General features: G+C 36.0%; 1 protein-coding gene across 2 annotated transcripts in view; it reads right to left on the bottom strand.

Moving 5' to 3' along the window:
- The window catches only part of MTR (5-methyltetrahydrofolate-homocysteine methyltransferase), a 114,043-nt gene that overhangs the window by 29,836 nt on the left and 56,665 nt on the right, over positions 1-27,542 (bottom strand). For both annotated transcript variants that reach the window (XM_012547946.3, XM_023502056.2), the window contains exons 17-25: positions 26,283-26,462; positions 22,178-22,294; positions 21,959-22,099; positions 18,123-18,212; positions 15,288-15,440; positions 12,924-13,031; positions 10,334-10,434; positions 5,379-5,446; positions 4,705-4,825 (exon numbers count right to left, since the gene is read on the bottom strand). In XM_012547946.3, the coding sequence (XP_012403400.1) occupies positions 4,705-4,825; positions 5,379-5,446; positions 10,334-10,434; positions 12,924-13,031; positions 15,288-15,440; positions 18,123-18,212; positions 21,959-22,099; positions 22,178-22,294; positions 26,283-26,462 (1,079 nt within the window). The remainder of the gene's footprint in view (positions 1-4,704; positions 4,826-5,378; positions 5,447-10,333; positions 10,435-12,923; positions 13,032-15,287; positions 15,441-18,122; positions 18,213-21,958; positions 22,100-22,177; positions 22,295-26,282; positions 26,463-27,542) is intronic.

Raw genomic sequence — 27,542 nt, 5'->3', positions numbered from 1 at the left:
ACTGGATAAAAGCTAAGACCCTGGCCATGACCAAGACCTTAAGTAGTTTTGCAAGGAGCATAATGAGGTGTCCGGGTTTAGGCATTCATCCAACAAATGCTTAAAAAGTAGGACTAATTCTTTCTTCAACCCCAAAAGACTGATGGGCACTGCAGAATCAGCTTTTCAAGACCAAAGGCTGTAGGTCTAAGGCATCATTTCAATACCTTAGAGTGGATCTAGAAAATGGGTTATCATCTGTATTGTAAGGGGATTCAGGAACAAGCCATCTTTTCTCTTCAAAGGTGACTACAGCATGGCTCCCTTGAAGCAGGGAAAGAGAACAAAGGGAGAGAATGGGAAGGAAGCTTCCCCAGGACACCCAGCAGCAGTCTCTCCTTGTCCTGCAGAAGAAGACCATGTCTAAGTCAGGGTTTACATGCAAGAAGCAGGGTATGAGAAGAAACGCCGAAAGGTCATAGAACCATTCCATCCTACAGGCTTCAGACAGGCCCACATCCCAGAAAGAAACATTGCCATCAGTGAATCATCATGTGGTTAATACTTCCATAACTTTCAATAGGTAAAGGCTGTAAATAACCAATGTCACCTTAATCCTCATTACACAATAACATTTGTTTCCTGTTCAGAGGGCTTAAAAAAAAATTCATCTCTTGGAACTTGGTTGCTTTATTTGGTGCTATGCTGAGAGGCATGAGCAGAAGCAAAGACTTATTTCACGCTGTTTATGTGACCTTGAGCTCTGAATTGTCTCTCCATACACATATGTATGTGATGTGGAACAGGGCTTACATTAAACACACCTTGAGATACATTCCATTACCTCGATTCATTTAAATATTTATAGTATTTCATTTTACAATTGTTATTTAAATACAATGATTCCAGCTCTGACTACAATTCAAAAACGCTCTAAAAAGCTAACTTATGTTCTATCTCATTAAGCCAATAAAAGTTCGAGCTACAAAGCCAATTGTTCATTGTCTGATTAAGTAAAATCTTCCTCAATCATAGGATGGTCAAATCCCTGAAGAGTGATTCCACTGCTCATCCTCAATTTCCATTCTGCAATCTTCTTGGAAAAAAAAAAAATGATCTCATGCTATAATGCAATATAGTAATTAAAAACTGTTGAATCATTCAAGCATGGCAGTGAATGACTCATTTATTTAGGTATATAGTAAGCTTATTACTCATGAAAATGATCCATTTACAAAAATGATAAATTAGCACTGCTGCACTATTGGTGGAGCTGTGACCTAGAAAGCCATTCTGGAAAGCAATTTAAGATTATGTCCCCAAATTCACTAAGCTGTGCATATCTTTGACCTGATTATATCACAACTAGATCAACATACCCACAAGATCAAAGAAAAGGTCCAATATAAACAAAAATATTTATAATGACTTGTAATAATAGCAAAGAATTGGATGCTAAGGGGGTAGCTAGGAACTGGAGAATGGCTAGACAAAATGAATGTGATGGAATATAATTGAAACAGCTATAAGCATGGATGGTTTCAGGGAAATCCAGGAGAATTCCTATGAACTGATGCATAGTCAGTGAGCAGAAATAAAATAAATCATAAAGAAAAACAACTTGGAAACACTTAAGAACTCTATTCCAAGCATGACCAATCAGGACTTCAGAAGACAAAAGATGAGACATATTAACTTCTTCCTAATAGAGAAATAATGGATCCAAGATGCAAAATGAGACAAATTGGAGAATAAGGGGGAGAAGAAATAGGATCACCCCATATCACCCATGATGAAAGTGTATTAGTCATGGGCCAAATATAAACACAAAATAACAGAAAAGCTTTAATTTACTGGTTTTTCTGACCTGGGCCAGTTTGTCAATTCTCAGCCAACTTGGTGGTTCATCACTCCCAGAATTTAACATACTGGTACTGAACTTAATGCAGACATCAACTTTAGTTAAGAACTCCTAAGCTCATGCCCTTCCCCAGTAATGGGAATTGTGTCTATGGAGACATATGCTTTTGAACCTGGCAAATGTGTAACTTTATTTTGCTCGTCTACACTTAATATTTTACAAATACTGTGTTTTGGGGAGAAAAGACTGGGGTGGGGAGTGCTTCTGTGTTCAGGATGCTTAATGTTATGTTCTGTAGTTTTTACTTTGCACTCCTTTTACTGACAAACACCTTGTCAGATGACCTTTCTCATGAGATTGTAATAAACCCCTTTTTGCTTTTTTCTGAAGGAAGGAAGGAAGGAAGAAAGGAAGAAAAGAAGAAAGGAAAGATTGTGCTTTCCCCTTTTTTCACTGGGGAAAGTGAATTTGGCAATCAGTAAGGTAATAGCAATAATACATCCAAAAAGGAAGAAATACAGGGTCATTGAAACATCTTTTTAATACTCAAAAGAAAACCTAAGGAAATCACCTTTTTAAAAGCATCCATTTAAAAAAAAAAAAAAGCTTTACATTATAGATTTACATTCCCTTCCCTCCCCCACCGCCCCACCCCCATATAATCCTCTTCTTTTTGCTCTACTTTGCATAAGACAATGTTTGTGGGTTTGGTGTTTAAATTTTAAAACTATTTCAAAATAAAATTCCAATGCAGTAATCAGATAATAATGGTCTCAATATACAGTGATCTTTGTAAAAGAAAAAGTGGCTTTTTAAATCATCATGAAACAGATTTTATTATTATCTTTTTTATTGATGAAATACAAAAATGTATGATAAGAGCAAAAAGGTCATTTCACTCTAGCTCTGTCTGCCTTTTTTTGCTGCAGCAAAGATCTGTGTATACTACAAAATGAAGAAAAAACCTACAGATAAAGAGTTAGGCATCATCCACACAAAACCACTTCTACCAAACATCAATAAGATTCTCGGACTTGCTGAAATCATGAATCACTGTCCACAACTCTTTCTTGACACTCTCAGCTCTCGTGGCATCTGGACACTCTTCTCTGGACTCTCCTACAAGTCCTGTGAGCAATCCCATTTCCTAACCCTAGCACCTCTACTACTCTGTTTAGTCTCTATCTCCTCTCACCTCCTCAATATGGGCATCTCTCACCCTCCAGCAGGTCCTCTTTTCTTCTGTCTTTATATGCACGCTCCTGCTGGTGATGTCATCCATTCCACCAACATGGCAAAGCAGACTGCTCTCTCATCTGTGGTCCTGCCCTTTATCCCGAGTCCCAGGCTGCCATTTCCAAATGCCAGGGCATCTCCACTTAGACACCCACTGGGTAACTCAAACTGTCCAAAACTAAACCCATCATTGGCTTTCCCAATCCCTACCTTCACTCCTCCTGACTTTCCCGTTTCTGTGAATGTCCCTTACAACCAATTCACTGCCACCTGTCTATTCTTTCTCAAAACACTCTCTAGCACGTGATTTTTTGTTCCCATTGCTACAATCACAATCCTAGTTCAGGCTTCACAATCCATTTTATCGACTTTTGCAATAGTCCTCTGTCTGTAGTCCCTACCTGCCCTCTTCAATTTATCCTATGCACAGCTACCTAGGTAATTCTCCTCAAGCACAAGATCCAGTCCAATCCCACTCAAAAACCTTGAGCCATATCTTAAAGAACAAAACACAAATTACTTGGTATGATATTAAAAACTCCTAAAAGGCAGGGGTAGATACCAAATTTCTGGCATTAGCTCCTCCTCCTTATTTGCCCCCCCCCCACACCATGCATGGACCCTTCATACCTTTGTCCATGCCATCCCCACTGCCTAGAATGCCTTTCTACCTGTCTCTGCTTATCAAAATCATACTAATTCTTCAAACCTCTCCTCACATGCGTTTTTTCCCGATTTAGTCAAAAATCTCTCTATTCTTCTTCTCACCCCCCAATCTTCTCTACATATACCTGTACCACTCAGTACTTTCTGTACATCTCTTACTACCTGCCTTCCTATGTCATCAAAATTATCTATGTATGAGTCACATTTTACCTATTAGATTATAACCCCCTTGAAGGCAAGGAACATGATATAATCATCTCTATAAACATTTATATTATTCAGCACAATATAGTCATGCTATGGGCAATGAGAATTGGACATGGAGTCAAAAGATACTGGTTTTGCTTGTGTTTTACTGTGGACAAAATCTCTCCATCTGTCAAACAACAGCATTAGAAAACAGCAAAGGCTCTTAAGCTAGGGACCATGAATTTAGTGGAAAAAAAATACATCTCTGTTTTTCCTATCCTATAAAGGGCAAGCCCTTCAATTATTAATTTAAAAAAAATACATAACATTATTTGGAGAAAGTATCACTAGATTCCCAAAGGGAACCATGACACAAAAAGGGTTCAACTCCCTGGACTAGCTCTTCCAGTTCTAAATCTACAGTCCTAATTAGGGACTTAACAGACATTGAACTGAATTTTAATATAGACAAAGATCCTAAGACTCAGCTCAGAGACTTACTGAGAACAAGGAGTCCCAGAAAAAAAAAAGAAAAAGAAAATAGAGAAATAGAAAATAGAAGAATAGAGAAAATAGAGAAAAAGAAAAGAGAAATAATATAATCCAGAAATTCACTGGAGTTCTCAATGTTCTAGTTTCAAAGCTAGTAATTCCTTAAATACACAACTAGCAAACCTATACACACTAAAAGACTCTAGTTTTTCCTTGTGCTTTCAAACACTGGCACTTAAGAACATTTTAATGAATGTCATTCTTCTGTTTATCTGACATACCTGGAAGTGGTTGCTCCTCCAATCAACAAAGGAATCTTTATATCTAATCTCTCCATTTCCTTGGCAACAAAAATCATTTCATCCAGAGAGGGAGTGATGAGTCCTGACAGGCCAATTATATCTATTTTAAAAAGGGGAGGGAAAGAAGGATGAAATAGAAGGGAGGGACCATTTTATAAACCATTTTCTAGTCAAATCCACCAGGCCATACTACTATGGCTGATCTAGGAAGCTTTTCTAAAAGCTGATTTTTTTCACCACTTTTTGATCATGTTTGCTAACATAAACCGAGATTTGAAACTGTTACAGCATATAATGTTTTGGGAAAGTACCCAATAGCATATAGCCCTGGCACATAATTATATAGATATGAAAGTACTTCATCAAAATTATACACCACAAAAATAGATATTTAATCTAGAAATGTTTAGATTCTCCCAGAACCTTAGTTATAAACAAGTTCCATTGAATATTAACCTGCTTTCCCAAATTCCACATCCCAAATGCAATAAAATTCACTACCACCTGGGATAGTCCCACCAGATAATGAGTTTTTTAAATTGTTTCACTTGTAAATCCCCATAGATCACACATCTGGAAGAACATTAGTATTCCCTGACAGATGGACAGTCATTTAGTAAATAGGTATGAAAATACCGACAGTTGTACCCTACCTGCTTTGTTGTCAATAGCGGCTCTCAATATTTTATCACAGGGAGTCATGACTCCTAAATCAATAACCCTATGGAGAAAAAAAAATTGAGAAAATGAGAAAATGCTGGAGATAAAGGGGAGGCTAACAATTTTAATTGGGCCCATTAAGTACTGAAGGATTATAAATAGGTGTTCCTCTGGAAATTCCCCGGTTGCAAGAGAATCTGAGGAAAGACAGGCTCCATTCATAAGCTTTATGATCAAACAGCTCAAGACCAAAAGGTCCTCAATCATGACGAAAACATCAATGTGAGAAGCTCTTCCTGGACGTCAGCATAAGAAAATATGGAATCTCTAAGCTAAACTAATATCTGATTCACTGATTCTTTTTTTCTTTCTTTCTTCTTCTTTTTTTTTTTTTTGGTTCTTTTTATTTCTAATGACAAATCCTGTATCATTTTTTGCAGCCCAATTTTATATGATGTGTTTATTGAATAGATTTATAAAACTAGGGGACAAATTTTAAATTCTTTGATAAATTGGTTTTATATAATTTCACAACTGAGAATGCTAAAATGATTTTTTTTAATCCATTAAAAATAAAATCTAGGATAAAACCTCATTAGTAGTTGTGAAAGACTTAGATTCAAATGATTAAGTATGGGTTAACAAGAAAGCACTACATCTGGCACTACATAAGTTCTGTTGGTCCTATTAATAAAACTTTGGCTATCTGAATTTAACATTGAAGACTGACACAGAAAGACAGATGACAGAAAACAGAAAAGAGATGCAGCTAGATGTTGCAATGGATGGTGCCCTGGAGTCAGGAGTAAATTGATTTCAAATCCAGCCTCAGAAACTTACCAACTGTGTGATTCTGGACAAGTCAACTTAACCCCAAATCCCTCCAAAGGAATAAATGGAAAGGAGAAAGAATATGGAAGAGGGAGGAAAAGAGAAGAAAAAGAAGAAGTGGAGAATAGGGAGAAAAGATTTAAGAGAAATGACTACAAAAGAAGGCACTGCACAGAGATACTTCCCCCACTACTATTCCCTTTCTCACGTTTCCTCCTTGAGCACAGGATTGTTCCATTGCTTATAATTGTATATCATGGCCTAGCACCACATGTGAGATAGCAGGAGCTTGATTTCTTCTGGTTTATCTTTACCTAACATCTCCCTTCAATTTTCCCTTCTTCCCCACTCATGCAATCTTCCTCATATTCTCCTGTCTCTTCTTCCCCTGAACTCAATATCTCTCACTTGGTATTATAAAAACAAATAAGAAAGATCAAAATAAAATATTAAAAAATCTTTAAAAAATAAGTTCATCCCAGCAGGATGAATACAGAGAGGCTTGGAAAAACTGATGCTAAGTGAAATGAGCAGAACCAGATCATTATATACGTCAACAACGATACTGTATGAAGATGCAATCTGATGGAAGTGGATTTCTTTGACAAAGAAACCTAATTCAGCTTCAGTTGATCAATGATGGACAGAAGCAGCTACACCCAAAGAAAAATAACACTGGGAAATGAATATAAACTGTTTGCATTCTTGTTTTTCTTCCCGGGTTATTTTTTTTATTATTTTTTTTTTTTATTTATTCACCTTCTGAATCCAATTCTCCCTGTGCAACAAGAAAACTGTTTGGTTCTGCACACATACATTGTATCTAGGATATACTATGACATATTCAACATATATAGGACTGTTTGCCATCTAGGGGAGGAAGTGGAGGGTGGGAGGGAAAAATTGGAACAGAAGTGAGCGCAAGGGATAATGTTGTAAAAAAAACTACCCTGGCATGGGTTCTGTCAATAAAAAGTTATTTAAAAAAAAAAAAAAAAAAAAAACAATATAACAAAATTTAAAAAAAATAAGTTCATCATTAGTATTATGTAACTGTGGGAACTGAATGTGGATCACAACATAACATTCTTACTTTTTCTGTTCGCTTGTATTTTGTTTTCTTACTCATTTATTTTCCTTTTTGATCTGATTTTTCTTGTGCAACAAGAGTATTGTATAAATATGTTTAAACAAATTGAATGTAACATGTATAACATATATTGGATTAGTTACCATCTGGGGAGGGGGTGGGAGGAAGGAGGGGAAAATCTGAAACACAAGGTTATGCAAGGGTCACCATTGAAAAATAATCCATGCATGTTTTGAAAACAAAAAGCTTTCAAAAATAAAAAAAAAAATTAAAGAAAAATAAGTTCATGTTTACAGATCTAGAACTAGAAGAAAACTTAGAGGCCTTCTAATTGAATCCCTCATTTTACAAATGAGGAAACTGAAGTCCAAGGAGGTCAAGCATCTTTGCCCAACATTGCAAAGATAATAAGCATGGGGGGGAGAGATGGTAATGTAAAACATTTCTTGAGTGCGCATGTATAAAACATCATATAAAATTTGTTCAAGGCATAGACTAAGATGAAACATGTTTAATTATCACTGAACAAAAATAAAGTAGGATACATTCCCAAGATGATTGGTAGATGTGGGCTACTTTTCTCCAAACTAAACTCCAAATCCCCATTATGATGTCCAATATTTGCTGTAGTTGTCTTTAATTTTATACTTTCAGCAGTTACAAGGCTGCCTTTTCCTACTTATTGCTTTGGCAACTTAGGTGTGCTGCTATCAGGATGCAGTGTGACTCAGCCATGTGGCCCAAATAATTAAGTTATAAACCATGAGCCACTGGGCAAGTTCAGTTAAGAAACAGGGCATCTTTTTGCCTTTTAAAATGGAAAATCTAATGGTTTAGATTAGTAATCACAAAGTTTTCTCCATGACCGAAATGAAGACAAAAATCTCACTTTTATAGAAAATAGAGAAATTTTTCATGCAGAATGCATTAGCCAAAACTCTGGCTTAAATTAGTAACACACTACAACTGTTAATATTTTGTACTTTCAAGAGAGAAGAATATTCTGAAAAGTATCACTTTTTCCCAAATATCCTCACATTAAAAAAAAAAAAAAAAACCTACTCCCAGCTCGATATTTTCAACTATCTACTGACTAATATTAGCAATGACCAAATCTAGCAAGATAGCATCTCAAAAATAAGTATCTGGTGAGCTTAATTACAACTAAACTCCTGTCCCACTTTCATAGGAAATAGGTGTAAGAAAAGAATGCTAAAAGAAATCAACAGCTATAAAGGATTGAGAAGTACCATTCTCAAAAGAGATTTGGACATACAACATCTTACCCCTGAAATATGAAGAATATATTTAATATTGCTAAGCACTCATTATAACAAATGCTCTTGATTTTCCCAAAGGTTTTGTTGTATTTTACATTCAGTATGAAGAGTACAATATTAAAAATTATAGGTCTTAATTTTAGGATTGTGTGGTGAACCTGAGCTGGTGCTCTCTCATTGTAGTGAAGGAACATGCTGAAGAAAAAAATTATTTGAGTGTAAGGTGAAAACTCAGGTTGTTTTTAATTTATATTTCTCTTAGAGAAATCTGAAATATTTTTTCAGATGGTTGTTAATAGCTTGCAATTCTTTTGAAAAATGTTTCCTCTATTCAATAACTAACTGTCTTTTTCCTTTCTATGAAACCCCAATGCTTAGCATAGTTCCCGGAACAAAGCATACACTAAACAAATGCTTATTGACCTACTGACCACTCCTCTACTGGGGAATGAATAGCTTTTAGTCTTATATATTTCTGTCAGTTGTCTGTACATATCTTAAGACAGCAAACCTTCATTAGAGATGCCTTCTTCCCACTCCACCATTCATATTCTTAAAATGTTCATTTTGTTTATGAAAAAGGTTTCAATTTCATGTAACCAAATTAGTTATTTTGTCAAAAAAGAACTTAAAATTATAAAATCAACTCTGTTTCTATAACTACAGCATAAAGAAAGTAAAAGTACTCAACTGAGATTTATTCCTGAATTGACATGAACCCAAGAATACAATTAATTATAGTGGATTATTCATTATAAAGAATCCATTGTAATCAGATTAACAAGCATTGTCATTACAGGACATCTATTAGCTTGCAGAAACCATTGTATAGTGGATGAATCCTCTTGACATTGACATTTACTACAAGGTAACTTCACTTTGTATATGTCAATCCAAAAAATTAGCTTCATCATAAATTTTTAAAAGCACTTAATTGTATGGGGTACTATAAAGTACTATATAAAGACAATTATAATCTTCCCATCTAAATATAATCCTCGTTACTAATAAATACAGGACTGAAATTAAATAAAACCTCCTAAGACCTGAGCTGCAAAATCTTATAAATTTGGTGGGGAAAAGGAAGAGGATGTGAGAAGCAATCAACTGTAGAAGCCTTCAGTACAATTGCAAAGAAGAGAGCTGATAGACTGAGAAGGCATATCCAAGCAGGGACTGGATTGGATTAGATTTCCTTTCTACCTCTCCCCCATTAACCTCCCCTTTCCCTCTCTTCCCTCCCTCCCCATTCTGGGCCACCTCTTTCTTTCAATATAACTTTCATAGGAATTTGTTTTGCATGAGTATACATACTGATAATGGACTTTACTTTTCTTGCCTTTTCAATGCATGAGGGAGGAGAAAGCGGAAGAAAAAATTTAGAACTATAAATAAAATAACATTTATTTATTTTCATAATTTTTATGAACTTATTCATAATTTTTTAAAGGTACCAATAGTCATTGGAGTGAACAGTACCTACCTATATTACTTGCCATTTGATCACAATAAGCAAATGCTTTAATTCCTGATCATCCCTATGTTCCCTTAGACACTAATTAAAAAAAAAATCTCTTGAATTAAACCATTTAAATTTCTTGATGAAAAGACTATCCTTTGTCTTTTTTTGTATCCCCAATTCTTAGCACAGTACTCGGCACATTGTAGGTGCTTAAAATATCTTTATTCAGTGAATGACTGTTTAAAGAGAAGAAAGGTCCAAGATATGAACCTTTGAAATTCTTACCTGAAATTATTACAGCCCAGGACTACACCTACAATGTTCTTGCCTATGTCATGCACATCACCCTTGACAGTCGCCAACACAATGGTGCCTTGATAAGGGTCCTGTGGGTATAAAATTAAGCAAGTGGGTATTTTATTGTGAAGGGCTTGAAGCAGATCATGTTTCTTAGTCAAACATTAGAATGGAAATGTATTTAATACAACAGTAAGCCAAAGAGACTCATTTATGAATAAAAAACCTAAATAACCTAACACAAAATCCAGAACTGTATAATCCAAAACTGACAGCTAAAGAAAGAACCAATCCTTAATCCAATAATATACCTGAATAGAATATAAGGTAATGATCATGGTTCAATCATCATGAAAACCAGCTGAGTTCAGACAGAAATTTATTCTACACCTAGCCACTGTACCTGCAAACCCCAGCCAAAGCAGTGATTCATGGAGTAATAGCTAAATAGCGCTCTGGATAACTGGAGTAACAAAGATCTGAATTCATACTGGCTGTGTGGCGCTGTACAAATCATTTAACCTCTGGCTGTCTTAATTTCCCCATCTCTAAAATAGAAATCCTAATAACAAGATTTAATGAGATAACAACTGTATTTAACAAAAAACTTTTTTTAAAAAAAAGTACTACGCAAAGTGGTAGTAGCATTCACTGCTCAGCCTGCACCTCCAATAGAAGCATCACTGGTACCAAAGAAGCATGAAAGAGAGAATGTGGAATGCAGCTAAATACAAATAGAAAAACATTTCAAGACCTGAATGAACTAGTACAGAAGCAAAGTAAGCAGAATCAGGAGGGTAACATAGAAAATTACTAAGATTGTGTGCATGAAAGTAGCACTAAGATGAAGCCAAATGCTGAGCAATTCTAATGAGCAATCGCAGTCACTCAGAAAAGATGACCTCCCACCTTTCCTTTAAGAAGTAGACAACAGGTACAGAGTATTGCATACAACTGTTGTGTTCTATTTAAATGATTTTCTTTGTTACAAGGGAAAGCTCTTACCTAGCATCCAGAAATGTTAAAAATGAAAATCAAACTTTTTTTTAATCTGTAAAACAGATATGTTACCAATTGCTCTACCTCAATAAGTCACTAAGATAAAATCTTACTACATATGGAACCAATGTGTGAAGGGAAAGGATAGCATTATTAGAGCAATAATTACTGCCATCCAAAGAACAATCTTTGTCAGGCATGATCAAATGGAACTGCCTACTTTGTACAAAATTATATGATAACATTTAGGGTTCTAAGTGCTAAGAACCAGAACATTTTGTACTTCACAGTGAGTTTACCAAGCTAACCAAACTAGAGGACTTTATGTGGACAGAACAAAGCGGAGGCAGGATGGACTCCAACAAAGCTAAAGACTGGTCACACAATAGTAAATGATTTGCCCACTATCACTCTTCCCCCAAAAAAAACCACTACCAAATAGGGGTCAAACACTGGTAAGGAAAATTATGTTTAGCCATCTTTGGGCTATGAAGCCATTCTCTACCCTCTGCCTCTGCGTTGCCATCAGGTTTCTTTGCATGTAACTGGGAAGAGCTTACTATTCCTAAGCATCCCTAAGCTCCCTGTGTTGTACTCTGAACATCTTCCTAGTCTCCTCACCACTTCCCAACTCCTGCCCAGGTAAAGATCATCATTCTCCACTCAACTCTCCTGTTGTCCACTACCAACCCCAAATATCACCACTCCTCTGCAATCTTCCCCATTCAAACGTATGCTCCTTGAGACCGTTTTTGCATTTGTGTCCCCACACTTATCATTATCCCTGAAACAAAGGAAACACTTAATAAATGATCTTTTCATCACTCATTCAATTGCTTTCATCTGAAAATTATGGATTTTCATTGGAAGAATAATCCACAGCTAGGGATAACACAGAATTCAAAAGAGTACTCACTTAAAGATACTCTAATATTTGAAAATCAGAAGAAAATCAGTATTTATTAAGCTAAGAGCCAAGAACTACGGTAAGCATTTTATTATTGTTATCTTGTTTGATCCTCACATCAACACTGGGAGATAAGTGTTATTACCATTTTATGTATATAATATATTATATACATAAAATGGTAATAACATTACCATTACATAGTACATTATATTAAAAGATATATATTTTTTAAAAGTGTTATTAAGCAGAGGTAGAGATAAGTAAATTAACTTGTACAGGTTCACATAGCTAGTTAAATATCTGAGGGGAAGGGCTAAGAAGGCATTTTAAGTGTCAGACATTGTGTTAAGCACTACACAAGACTTAGCTTATTTGAATCTCAAAAATCCAATGAGGTAGGTATTAGTATTATTCCCATTTTATAGTTGGGAAAAAAAAAAAATGAGGCATTCAGAGATTAAATGAGTTGCCTATGATCACACAGGTTAAATGTCTTCCTGACTTCAGACCCATGCACTATTCCCTGCACTATCAACTAATTCAAGGAATTGTCTGCTATTTCCTTTACATTCCAGATATGACCTCAGCAAAATCCAAAAGCAAAACTATCTGTTCCCAATTCAAAAACCCAACCCTCCAAAGGGTCAAATGAAGCATACAATGACTTGCCTCTTCTTCCACATTTCCAGTAAGAGCCCTTTTTTCCGCTCTTTCTTTTTCCATGAAAGGAATAAGATAGCCAACTGCCTTCTTCATGACACGGGCTGACTTTATTACCTAGAAAGACAAAAATAATCAGATAATCATCGATCCATTTGTGGAAATTCCAGAGCATATAATACCTAATAGCATTTGTATAGCATTTTACAAATATTATCACATCTTATCCTCAAAACAACCCTGGAAAGGAACTACTACTACTATTATTATTATCCTTATTTTAAAGATGAAGAAACTGAAATTGAAAGAAGTTGAAGGATCTGTTGAAGGGTACAACTAGTAATGCCCGATGTCCTCCTAATTCCAGGCTCAATGTTCTATCCATTTTAGCAATCACTTGACAAAACAATAAGCTTTCACATTACGAGAGATCAAGGACAATTAACAAATTAGAAATAGTCAATAAAATCAAACACGGGAGGATATAGAAGTGAAAGCCAAAAGTGGTTTTATATTTTCCTCCCTTCACACTGTTTATGCTATTCTCTTTTCTTCTTCTATCCAGATCCTACCATCCTCCAAGGGTTATCAGTTCAAGTGTCATATTTCTCAAACTTTCCCAGACAATTCTAGTTCCCAATGACATTTCTTCTGAATATTGTTCTTCCTCCTCCATTCTCATAAGAATTCCCTTGTCTTCCTTTAACCAGTTCTACACAAAGCCTTCTCTGACTTCAGCTAATTGTTGTACATAATATATTTATATATAAACATGCAAAATATATAATTATATAAATGATATGAATTATTATGTATAATAAATAGCACATATGATATAATTGAGTTATTACTCAAATAAAAACAAGAGCAGGAGCAGGCACACTAAACCATACATAAGCATTCTTGCTATAAGTTGCTATAAGCAACTACATATTGACTTAGTTTTAAATTTTATATTATCTATCTTACTATAGTTTAATTTACTTTTGTTCAAAATTCCCTGAATACATTTCAGTATGGTTCAAACCACTTTCAGGAGTATTGGGAGCTGTGTGCTGGACAATTCTGCTCTAGGTTTTTCCAAATTATAAGTTACAGAGAAAATATTAGCTTTTGTAGAAGACAGTTCCATATCAAGAAGTTCTCTATTCTTATGAAATCATAGGCTCAGCACCTATTCTCTATCCTGTATTTTGTACTGACTGACTTTTGTACACTGTGTATCCCCTTGAATGTGAAGAATGTTGTAGAAAATGAGGCTTTAGCTGATACTTGAAGAAAGCCAGGAGATGAAAATGATGAGGCCCTTAAGAAATGTTTGCTGAAATGAATTTATTTATTGGGCAATAGATCAGGCTCTATTTTGTGACATCCTTTTCACCAATATTTTAATTTTGTGTGTACATTTGTTCCTAGTCTCCTCAATTAAATCTGGGCAAAAGTATGTCTTATAATTCTTGGTATGCTCCCCCAGCACTTAGCACAGTGGCTAGCAAACACAGGCGCTCAATAAATACTGAATGATTTTGTAACACCTCTGCAAATGTAAATTAAGCTTAAGAGTCACTGCTAGCCATAAAAAAGTAAAATAAAATAAAAATAAAAATTAATACATTCTAGGTCTCATAGACCCTATTTGTTTTAATTAAATCATCCTGGGATGTCAGCATCAGTAGACCAAATTAAACATCTATACTCCAGAGGAGGCATTAAAAGGAGATTTGAGACTTTGTTTTCTTTCTTTTCGGGAGGGGAAAGGGGGAAGGAAGATTTGAATATAGAGGAAAGAGTATTCTCAGGTGATCTCTAAGCTCCAGTCTTACAAAAGATAGATTTTCCAGGTAGTCTTCCTTACTGGGTTGAGGTGGAATGAATGGAAGAAGAGAATGCCCTGAGTTCCCAATTTGACTAAAATCCTGAGAAATAGTAAATGCTGCCTTTATTCCTAGTGCCTAGAATTCACTTCTTCCTCATCTCTACCTGTAAAATTCTGTTTCCTTCAAAGTTTAGACCAAAAACCAATGCCCGATCCACCAAACTTCCTTGTATTTATTTTACATGTATTCTCAATCTATAAAAATATGACTATTTAGATGTGTGTGTATGTATATATAGACACACCTCTTCTTCTCTTTCCTACTCCCACTCTATTGTACATGTATCTCCTGAAACACTATTAACCTCCCTGGGGGCAGAAATTATTTCAATTTGGCCTTTTTATCTCCAAAGTATATCACAGCAGCACACCTAGCAGGTTCTTAATAGACACTTGATTCATGTCCTGAAGGGCTTCCAGAATAACTGTTACTCACATCACTGTAAGAATTTCTATCATTGCCGTCCCAATCCCCACTCCCTGGTTCTTTTGCCAACCTGTGGAAGAAACATCTTTCCAGCACCAAAGAGATCCCCAACTACTTTCATGCCATTCATCAAAGGCCCTTCGATTATGTTCAGTGGTCGGGGATATTTTTCCTTGTTCATTCTTGCTTCCTCAGTGTCCTCTACAATATATTTTTCAATGCCCTGAAAGAAAAAAATAATGAAGAAACAGACTATTGGAAATAAAAGTTCAACAGAGTTTTAACAATCATATTTGAAAACTCAGTTCTTTCACAGGCTTTCTGAAGACTAAGAGTAAATACCAAAATACAAATTCTAAGCAAAACCAACCTTGCTTTGGCTTCTAGTAAATAGACTAATAGACTTTGAAATTCTGATATCTCTGATGTGAAGGAGCTTTCTCATCAAATCTCACAGGTGGGGAAACTGAGAGGAATGTTAAAGGACTAAGGACAGAGACAGACAACGAGCAAGGTGCAAAGCAGACTACCAGGCGCAAAGCTACTCAAGTAAAAAGCAGACAAAACAAGATGTCAGGTGTGGGAATAAGAGGGAAAGTGGGATATAATGGACAAGAGACAGGAAAGAAGCTTTCTAGTGTAGTCTTTACCACTAACTACAGGTGTGACCCTGGGCAAGTCTGTGTACACAAATTTACTTGCCTATGGAAATGGAAGTCTGATAAGATCAAGCAATAAATATTTATTACAGGTCTACTACAAGCCAGGTGATGTATTAAACCCTGAGGATAAAAAGAGACAAAAGACAGTCCCTGCCTTTAAGGAGCTTACCACCTAAGGGGGAAAGAACAAGCAAACAAAGATATACAAAATAAGCTATATGCAAGATAAATAGGAGGTTAATTCCTTAAGAGAACTAGAATTAAGAGGGGCTGGGGAAGGTTTGCTGAGAAAGGTGGGGTTTTAGATGGGACTTAAATTGCCAGGGAAGTTAGTAGATGGAGTTGAGGAAGGACAGCCAGAAGAAAATATCAGGAATCAAGAGATGAAGGGTCTTGTTCCTGAAACAGCCAAGACGCTGGTGTCCCGAGATCAAGGATTACATGGCAAGGGGAAAAAGAGTGAGAAGAATGGAAAGACAGGAAAGGGCTAAGTGATGAAGGACTTTGAATGCCAAACAGAGCATCTCATATTTTAGTCTGGAGGCAATGGGGGGCCACTAGAGTTTGTTGAGCAAGGGAGTGACACAGTTGGACATGCTCTTTTGGAAAATCTCTTTGATTTGGTGAAGGATGGACTGAAGTGGGGAGAAATGAGCAGAAGCACCCAAAAGCGGCTACCAGAAGAACCCAGGAACAAGGTGATAAGGGCCCGCACAAGAGTAGTGGTGCTATCAGAGAAGACCTCATATTTGAGAATTGTTTCAGAGGTAAAAATCTTAGGCCTCGGACACAGATTGGACATAGAGGAGTGAAGAGGAGGATATGAAGAACAAAGCTGACTCCTATGTTGCAATCTTAGAGATGAAGGGATAGTGCTGTCCTCTAAAGTAAGACAGACATGAGAAAAACTTAAAAGGAAAAGATAACGAACCCCATTTGGGGCATGTTTAAGGCAAGTTACTGGACATCCAATCTGATAACGTCTAAAAGGAAGTTGGAGACCTAAGACTAGAAGTCAGCAGCAGGACAGGCAAATTTGAGAGTCATTTGAATAGAGATGGTGATAAATCTATGGGAGTGGATGGGATCACCAACTGAAGTAGGATCTCAGACACAACAGTTACTAGCTAGCTGTCTGACCCTGGACAAGTCTCTTAAACCCAATGGCCTTGCAAATAAACAAACAAATAAATAAATGTTTTGTGCTTTGTTTTTTAAATGAATGCTGAAGACTATCTTTACATGTATTTGATAATGCTAAGGAGAAAAAAAAAGTCAATGGATTTGGCAACTAAGATATTATTATCTTTGAAGAGAACAATTTCAGTGAGATGTTAAGATTGGAAGCTGGATTGTAGGGAGGTAAGAAGAGAAAAAAAAATGGAAGCTTTTCCAAGAAGTTTAGTTACTAAGAGCAGAAGAGATGGATATGGAGATAGGAGGATAAAGTAAGGGCTCTTCTGGGATGTGGGAGAGACAGGCATGTTTGTAGGCAACAGGGATGCGAGGAGCAGACAGGAAGGGAAGTAGATAACAGAGTGGGGATGACAGAGGGAACAATCTGTTAGAGGAGATAGGATCAAGTGGGAATGTCTGTACAAGAAGGTTAGTCTTAGTAAAGAGACAGCTACTTCATCATGTAAGACGGGGAAAAGGAGGAGATAATTACAAAGGGATCTGAATGATAAGAGATGAGGAAGGGGGAGAAAAGCGATTTCATACCCTCAATTTTTTTCTGTAAAGTAAGAGGCAAGAATCTCAGGTGAAAGAGTAGGGAGGCAAAGGGAGCAAATGGAAGAATGAAAAGGTCTGTAAGAACCATGGTGAGTTCTAGGGTCTTTTCCAATTCAAAATTTTATGATCCTATGATTCAAACCTTCCTGGCAGTAGGAAGTGTAGGGCTACAAAATACCACACAATATTGGCTTTTTAAAAATACTGCTACTAGAGAAATATTAAATACAAATGCAAAAACTGGTACCAGATACAATCACAGCACCTTTCACAAATTAAGGGTTCAACAAAAATTTGTTAATTTCCTAATGAATTCCTTGTATTAGCACTTTGTTCTTGAACACCAAGAGACTCTTACGCCAATGATCACACAAATGAGCAAACCATGCAACGTCTGAAGGTCATCACTTATAAAAGTTGAAAACTGCCCTCAGACTTTTAGAACATTCTAGATAGGACCCCATTCTATTTCCTTCCAACCTAGTGATGTTCTAGTTTTCCTAGCTTACCTTAACTAGGGCATACTCCAGTCTTTCCTCGATAGGGCCATTCCGCCATTCATCTGTCTGAATAGTTTTCTTTCCTCCTTTGGCCTGAGTCTGAAAATGAAGACAAAAAGTAACCATGAATTCAAAAGGGTTGGAGGCTTGAACCTTCTGTCAACAATATATCCTCCAAAGATATAAATAGTCCTCTTTTTTATTCTTTTTTTTTGTTTTGTTTCTTGATATTTAAATGCTAATTTAAAAAAAAGAATATTTTTTTTTTAAAGAAAATTAATTTAGCAAAAGTATCTCAACTGGGTAGATACTGAATGTAGAGAGGTTGTCAGTCATGAGGTGATGAAAGGATGAACTGTGTGCTTGGTGGGGAAAGAGAGTGCATGATGAAAATGAAATAGAAAGGTTGGATATCTGTTGACATTAAGACTCGCAGGACTTGATATGCAATATTTGTTGATATTTGACATTTCAAGGTAAGAGACAGATCTACCAACCTTACCTGAATATCACCCCTCAGTCTTTTCAATTATACAATTTACTTTACTTTTATAATTCAATCTACTTCAATTATTCCCAAATGTAATCTTGTTACCTCAAATTCTGTTAATCTCACTACTTCATCAATTGGCTCAAACTATATGCCCGTTTATTAAATTTTATTTAATAAGCCAACTGTAAAAACCTCCTTTTCCAAAGTAAATACTTATCTTTATTAAATTCCTTAATCTGCAATGTTTCAATTGAAATTACTAATGAAATCAGTAACGAAAGGACCTAATTTACTGTGTGAAATACCAGTTAAAGCTACTTTAAACCCTCATAATAAAGATAGGTCACTTCTGAGAAAAGTTTTGCATCATTCAATTTAGTCAAAAATATTAAAGTTTTTAAGACTTAAGATCTCAAGGATCTTCATATTTCTTCTCCAAATAGTTAAATTCACTCTCATAGGAAATAGGATATATTAGTTTTTTGTCTTCAACTTCTTTTCATAATTGTAAAATGAATTGTAAATGCACTGGAGAGTGCTTTCTCTCCCAAATTATCTTGATTTTTAACTATCTGATTTATGTTTATATTTATCCATTTGTATTATATTCATGCTTTCTGTGCTTATATACGTACTTGTTGTCTCCCCCATTAGACTCTTAAGGGCTTTGTAAATAGGAATTATTTCATTCTTTATGCACCTATTCCCAATGCTGGCACACAGCAAGCAGTTAATTAATAAAATACTTGTTGACTGATGGATTCTGAACCCTAAAGCCAACACTCTATCCACTATATAATTCTGCCTCTAATGCTGGAGAGCAGAATATTTGATTACCACAGAATTTTGTCATCAGCCTGGGTCCTGACATTGTCTTGGGACCACTTTAAATCTTTTGCAATTAGTTTAATGCTAATTAAAGAAAGGATCTACAGGACCTTGGAGGATCGAGCATAGGACTCTTCTCAGTGTTTACAACAATGAAACAAGCAGGAGACATGAGCAGGAGGGCTGGTATTTAGATAAGTTCATTTTTGAAAGGAGATAATTCCCTCAAGGGAGCAGGGAAAAAACCCCAATGACTTTCATTTGCTTTAGTACATTACCACTTTTCATGCTCCATTTTGCACTTAGTGCCTCCTAAAGAAATGCTACTTAGCCAGTGGCTCCCAGAGGTTGTTAAAATATGTCCGTTTGCATTATTAAGTCCCATTACATTTAATAGAAGTCACCGTGAATGTAGAGAAGCTCCCTAACAGTGATCTTGATGGCTCAGAACACATCACCACAGTTACATCAGAAAGAAGAAGGCCATTTTTCTTATGATGGATTGCAGCTCTTGTCTATTAGGATCCCCTCAACTCTGCCTGTACCTCTGGAGACTAAATCTCCTGACAATTTATCAAGATACACAGGAAAGAAAATTGGTAAACAACAGCCCAAAACTGAAATGAGGAATGAGGAGGAGAATAATACCACATGCCTTGAATAATTCAGAGTGAGAACATTACTTTAAACACTTATAACAACATCTCATTCTCCAAGATTTAGTATAGCATACGGTGGAGTGGGTAGAACAAAAACAGAAATTTACATGTTAACTTTAAAAGAAATAGCAAGTTGTACATAATAGATTTACCATTTCATTTTGGTTTTTTTGCATAACAGTTATGGAAATGCTTGTTTTATGCCTAAATTAAAAATTAAATAAATAAAAATTTAAAGGAGACACTAGATTTGAAGTTCACCTCAAACTTGAATTCAGTTTCCCCATCAGTAAAATGGGACTAACAGTCAGCTCCTATCTTACAGAGTTTGTTAAAAGGTGGTGAAGAGACTAATATCCCATTAAATCTTAAACTTCTTAAAGCACAGTGCCTGGCATATATCAAGTCTTAATAAATGATTACAGAGTGACTGAAATGTAAAATATGTTGGAATCCCCAAAGAATTATTTAAAAATGTCTTATGATAAGGTACTCCTTGTTTGTCTTTCTGAAATGAAAGAGCTATCTATCTCCTGCAACAAGGTGAAGTAAGAAAAGAGACAAGCAATAATCAATTAAGAATAATTTGTTCCAATGTCAAGTCAAGGAACTTATAAACCATCTTCTAGCCTCTGACAAAAGAATGATGATACCTGTTTACTCAGTGATCAAAGAAAGGTCTGATCAAGGATTGACTTTCTTCTTGCTCTACTGATAAAAGCCATATGAAAGTTGTCATTAAACCTGTATGTTCTTGTTGGTTGATCAAGGATTGATGCAACCAACAAGACCATACAGGTTTAATGACAACTTTCATATGGCTTTTATCAGTAGAGCAAGAAGAAAGTCTGGGACCATTGTGAAAAGAAGTAGTAAACAGAGAAAGTATGGGAAGGAAGGGGGAAAATGTTTCTGCCAAGTTGGTGTCATCATCTGGAAAACTGACAGAAGCCAAAAAATGGCTACTTATAACTCACAATGACCAGAACTAGGGCACTCTGGCCCACAGCCATTGGAGAAAGAACTCAGAGGAAAGTCAATTGGCTACATGATCTCAACTCCTATGAGCTTCTCTTGATGCAGAGTTCCCTAAGCAGAACTCTAGAAATCCAATTTCTCTCAGTATGTAGACTGAAAGATTAAGAACCCTGTTCCCCTTCTATATTCCTGTCTTGATTTCTTTTTCCGGGAACCCATTTCCATCTGCCATGCTCAGAGGGAAAATTACTGAATGTAAGGGAGGTGGGGGAGAGACTGACAAGTGATTAAATAATAACAAAATTCACATAAGCATCTTGCTTTACCTCCTTTACCAGCATCCTCAACCTTGTATGACTCCGTTTAAAAGTCTGCAAGCTTTTGTGAAATAGGGGCCCTATTTCTCCATGGAAGGAATAAACTGTCCTCTTTACACCCACACCCACACACCCCACACCCAGTCTCTCTCCCCTCCTTCTTTCTCTTTCTCTCTTTCACTCCTCCATCTCTGTGTCTGTCTCTCTGTCTCTGAATTTAAATGCCTAACAGTAGAAAGAGTGCTAAGATCAGATGAAATCAGAGGACCTACTTTCAAATTGCAACTTGGCTACTTACTACTTAGTGACTTTGAACAAGTCAATTTAGCACTGAGCTAAATGCTTTTTATTTGATCATCAGAACAGCTCTAGGAGCTACCTACTATTACTATTACTATTCCCATTTTATAGATGAGGAAACTGGGACGAAGAGATGCTAAATGATTTGCCTGGGATCAAGCAATTAGTAACTATCTGAGGTCATATGAACTTGGGTCTCGATCAATCATGCCATCTAGTACATTTGCTGCTCTCCAAAACACTTTTCTCTTCTCTTCTACCTGAAATTACCTGGGCATAGCGTAACAGCTTCTCTGTTGCATCTGGGTCCTTATTCCAAATCAGATCTTCACAAAGCTGGAGGAGTTCTTTGTGGATGTCATCATACACCGGGAGGTTTCCTGCATTCACTATTCCCATGTCCATTCCAAACTGAGAAGAATGAAAAGAAGTCAGGAAGAGTCAGGGCCCACGCTGGTGCTCACAGGACCATCTGGCCTCACCACGTACCTTTATTGCATGGTAAAGAAAAACCCCATGCATGGCTTCTCGAATAGCTTCCATTCCTCTGAAGGAGAAGGACAGGTTGGAAAGGCCTCCACTTATTTTGGCTCCAGGTAATGTTTCCTGCCAAAAACATGAAATTTGATAGTATTTGTCAATGTAACCAAGAACAGCATCCACTGTTCTTAACAAGGGTGGGGAAGAAAACTGTCAGAGACAAGGACTGAACTGCGACTTCACCGGTAAAGTTCCCAGTGAGGACGGCTGCCCAATCGTCCGACTGTGCAGGGAAACGTCTCCTCTGCACTTTATGGTCTGAGAGTGGTCATCACTCAACACTTTCGAGTCTTGCCCAGGGTCACATAATAGGTGCCAGAGGTGAGATTTCAACCTAGGTCTTCCTGGCTTTAAAATCTCTATTCTTCCTGCCAAGCTATTTCTCATAAAAGGAAATTACAGTTCATAATTTAGAGTTTCTTAGGACAACAAAGAAGCCACGACAGCCCTATCAAAAAACATCAGTTTCTTTTTCTTTTTTTTTCTTTGCTGACTTGCCCAGGGACTCCCCACAGGGAGGCCCAGGGTCTTAGCCAACAGCTAAGACATGTTAAGTGTCTGAGACCAGATTTGAACTCAGGGCTGGCGCTCTTTCCATTGTGCCACTTAGCTGCCCCCCAAAACATTCAATTTCAAAGCAACTTTTCTTACCAAACTGTAGCCTCAATGGCACAGAGCTCATCCATTACGATATACCCAGGTATCATGATAAACACGATATTAAGTAAAAAAAGCTTCCAATTTTTTTTAAAGCAACTAAAAGGGGCAGCCAGATGGCACAAGACTTTAAAGCCCTGAAGTCAAGAAGACCAGAGTTCAAATATGGCCTTAGACACTTAACATTTTCTGGCTTGTGTGACGCTGGGGAAGTAATTTAACTCCAATTACCACATACACAGATAACTAAAAGACCACAAGCAAATTGGAAAATTAATTACAAAATCATAAAGAAAGATCATAAAGAAAATCATAAAGAAAGAGAAAGTTCACAAATTCTAAAATGATGACTCATCAACAGCTTGACATGGGGCAATAAACCAGCAAATTAAAAGTCAAATCCAACTTCATTTCGACCAAAAAATGCTCCTCCTCATCAGTCATCAACAACTTTGCATTTTTTCAAAGGCTATTTTCTTTCATCAGCCCTGAAGAGACTACTGCATAATCAAGAAAAATTAGACCTATTATACTTAGGTGACAATTACTAAGGGGATTACAGAACCCATGAAAAAATAATACTTAGTAGTTTCCTATTATTAAAAAAAATAAGGAAATATCATTCCCTAAGTAAAATGTTTACTTAAAAAAGGTACTGCTTTCCTCTTTGTGATCTTTAATGCTATTTTGATCCCAAAGTTAGGATATGAACTAGACGATTTTTTTCAGATGTAAACCTTGACTTTACAGGAAATGTTACAAAAGGAAAGGTAAGTCTTCCCTGTGTTTATCAGAAAGCCCACATCTCTCTACCAGTTCATTCTTTATCCTCATTAATATAATATAGCTATAAAAAAAAAATAGCAAAAAAGAAATTCCTCTTGATTAAAAAAGAAGAAACAATTACACAAAACCTGAGGTAATTTCTGGCTTAAGAAAAGTTAACAGAATAGAAAATAAATGCATAAAAATTATCAACACTTCTATATTAAATTAAGAAAACTCAGGAGTAAATGGTGAAAAGTGAAATTACATTCAAATAAAGGCAATAAAGGTACCAGAGTACCTGCAAAAGCAAATTCAATAATACAATTAAAAAACTGTAGAAACCTGAACAATTCATTGTTCATGGTTGGGTCACATGAACTTCTTAGGACAACAAAGAAATCAATGACTCCCATACCAAAAAATTTAAATGTTTCAAAACAACTTTTCTTACCAAATTGTAGACTCAATGACATACAGCCCATTCATCACAGTACCTAGGCACCATTACATGATACATAAATTTTAAAAGCTTCTAAAATGATACAATGAAAATGATATATTATATATTATGATAATAATATATTATTATATAATTTTCAGATTTATGTCTTATCAACCAAACAACTAAGGAATTACAGCACTAGCTAAAATAAAATTCACTTTTAGAGAAATAAAAACTACAATTTCAAGAGGATTAATGAAACAGATCTATTAGTCCTCAAATTACATTATAAAGAGTCACTATTGGGTATTGATGAAAACAATGGAAAAGATGTTGAATGGAACAAACAAGCAATCACTTAGCAAAAAGCAAAAGGAAATTAATTCAAAAGTCCAACATTTGATAAAAAGTAAGAGCACAAACTTTGCTTGAGTTCTTTGCTTGACAAAAATGGCTGGAAAAAAACGAACTTTTAGTCTACTATACCTGTAAAGAGTAGGAATGGAGGTACTGTTTCAAACCAAAAAGATGAGCAACCTTTTAGTGAGTTTCTGACTTAAAATGTCCTTTTTTTTGTAGGTTATGTCTTATGGATGGCAGCACAACTCCTCTGTGTAATCATCTCTCAACAAATGTGCGGATGGAAATAAGGTTGCAAAACTCAACCACATGGACACACTTGCTGAACACACTCAATTCTACCTCTCAAGTTTTCAAAGAAAAAAAACAAAAAAAGCCAGCCCCTTAGATTTCCTTGAAATATTCTGCCAAATGAGGTATGGCACAGTTCAGACTTATGATGCTCTTGCCAAAAAGCCTCTATTAAGACCATGTTACTTGAGAAAGGCTTTTGCTGTACCACATTTTGGGAATGCTGCCTCCTTCAATTAGTGTCAGTTTAATTATCCTAATGTGATGGCATATTTGAAGGGCATTACAGCTTCTTAAAAACTACTTCTGTGAGAATTCCAGCAGAGTGAAGGAAAACCCCTGCTGATCCCAAGGAGGTACATATGTTTATAGCCTCTAGTAGGATGCCAAACACTTGGTTATGGGTTAATAATTTTCTTCGGCATCTTATCACAGAATGACTTAGTTGGAAAGAAGCCCAGAAAACATTTCATTCAACCAAGATATGAACAAGATTCCCTTCTACAACATATCTGGCAAATGTCATCCTTTTTTTTTTTTTTTTTTTTTTTTTTGGTAATGAGAAACTCACGACTTCTGAAGGTATTCTAGTCTGGGATATTTCTAACCATTAACAAGTTTTTCTTTATATGAACCTAAAAGCAACCTCCTTACAACTTCCACTCATTATTCGTAGCTTTGTCCCATTTTGGGGCCATGTTGAACAAGATTCTGTACATGGTAAAGACTTAACAATTGCTTATTAATTAAGGATTCTTCCACACAATAGCTTTAAGATATATCCTACAGAGCTAACATATCCTAAACTCTGCTAATCTGCCATTTCTATCCTTACATAAAAGATAAACATCAAATAAGGAAAAAAATAAAAGCAAGCTGACCAACCCAAGGACAACAGAACAATACAGTGAAAAAAGAGATGAACTAGGAATCACGAGATGTAAGTTTGATCACGCCTCTATCTCTTATTATGCTTGACCTTGGGTGAATCACATAAGCACTGTAAATCATTCTGTTCCTATGGAAGCAAAGTCGGGGGCTTGAATTAAAAGGCCTCTTTCAGTTCCAGATTTATGAACCTTTGACTCCACACCACAACAAAAGCTCTGAGAAGCAATACTTTCCAAAATAGGGGACAGCTAAGTGCGTAAGCCATTGAAATATCAGAAAACCCCAGAAGTCAGAACTCCATGGGGCAGCTTCATTATTTAATTTGGAGTACTATTAGCTGGTAGTGTGAAACTCAACAGAAGGAGATCTCTGCAGGCCATATATTGGCTTAGAAAACTACAAATGTACATTATCTAATTGTATTTTTAAATTTATTTTGTTATTATATTCCAATCTTATTTGGTGAAGGTAGCCTGACATCTCTACTAAAAGAAACTTCTAGAATACACCAACATTCAGATGTGTGCTTCCTCCTTCCCTTACGCACATCAATAATTTTTTATTTCCAAATAAAACCTCTCCTACCTGGAAGGACATTCCCTGTAACAAAGAATAAAAAAAGAAAGAGTAACCTTCAAAGCTTACCTTGATAGTTTTAGTTGCATTGATAAAGTTAACAGCATACAAATTATGCTCTTCCATTCCTGTCCCAATAGTAAGGATATTGGGGTCAAAGATGATGTCATTGGGGTTAAACCTCACTTTTTTAACAAGAAGATGGTAGGCACGTGTACATATTTCAATTTTATTGCTGGTTTCTGTAGCCTAGGGCAAGGGAACAGGAAAAGAAAGGAAGGAAAGGAAAAAAAGAAAAGTACAAAATTTATTAGGTAATATATTGTTAAATACTACTACAAAACAGGCGTTCTAATTTAATGAAGGTATGCAGAGATGTTAAATTAATTAGAAATTAATAAGAAGGAAGGATGGATTTAAAGACCACTTTGAAACCTCTCCCTCTCGCCCTCCCTCCCTCCCTCACCCCCCCTACACACACACACACACACACACACACAACAATGAGGGCAAAGAGTTTTCATACACTTGTAACTTTCATGTTAAATTTAATAAATCTCTAGAATAAGCAGACTATACACAGATCGGCAGTTTCTTGCATTATCCTTTTGTTTCAATTAATATACATGAAAAAGCTCATTTTGTGATGTTTAGGTTCAGAATAACTTGTATGGCATGTAAGCTCTGAATGCAAATGCAAAAACAGTATAATTGAAGAAGGATAGGATTTTTAAAGTTCTTTCTCTCAAGAGCAGTACACATTTCTGTACTAGTTCCAACACGTTTATGGAAAAAAGAGAACACAAGAAAATGTCACATTTGCCACGGTCAGAAACATGGGCCTTAGTTGTTACTAAGGTGATGCCATATAAGTGGATTGGATCTGAGTGAGAGAGGACAGTGTCAGGTCCCCTGTCTTACTTTCTCCCACTATCTGGGACTAGTATAGCTATATCCAGATATAGATCAGGAAGACTGGAAATGGTCCTGGATGCAGATGTGTGCCTTGGTATCCCTGAAAGCATTATACCTCCCTTATCAAGAAGTTGGTAATATTTCATTATTATTCCTCTGGAATCACAATTGATTAATGCTTGAAATACAGTTCTGAAGTTTCTCAGAGTTCTTCTCTATTATGCTATTATTGTATAATTGTTCTCCTAGATCTTCTCTTAGTTTACATCAATCCATATAACTTTTATAAAGTGTATCTGAGCACATCCCAAGACTATTCTGTTCACTCATTTCATCCTTATTTTCTAGTTCTTTGCTACAACACAAAAAGCTGCTATAAACATTACTATATTTGTCTTTTCTTCTTTCTTTAAT

This window comes from Sarcophilus harrisii, chromosome 4, assembly GCF_902635505.1.
Source record: "Sarcophilus harrisii chromosome 4, mSarHar1.11, whole genome shotgun sequence".
Taxonomy (NCBI): Eukaryota; Metazoa; Chordata; class Mammalia; order Dasyuromorphia; family Dasyuridae; genus Sarcophilus; species Sarcophilus harrisii.
This window is presented reverse-complemented; position numbering and strand designations above follow the sequence as displayed.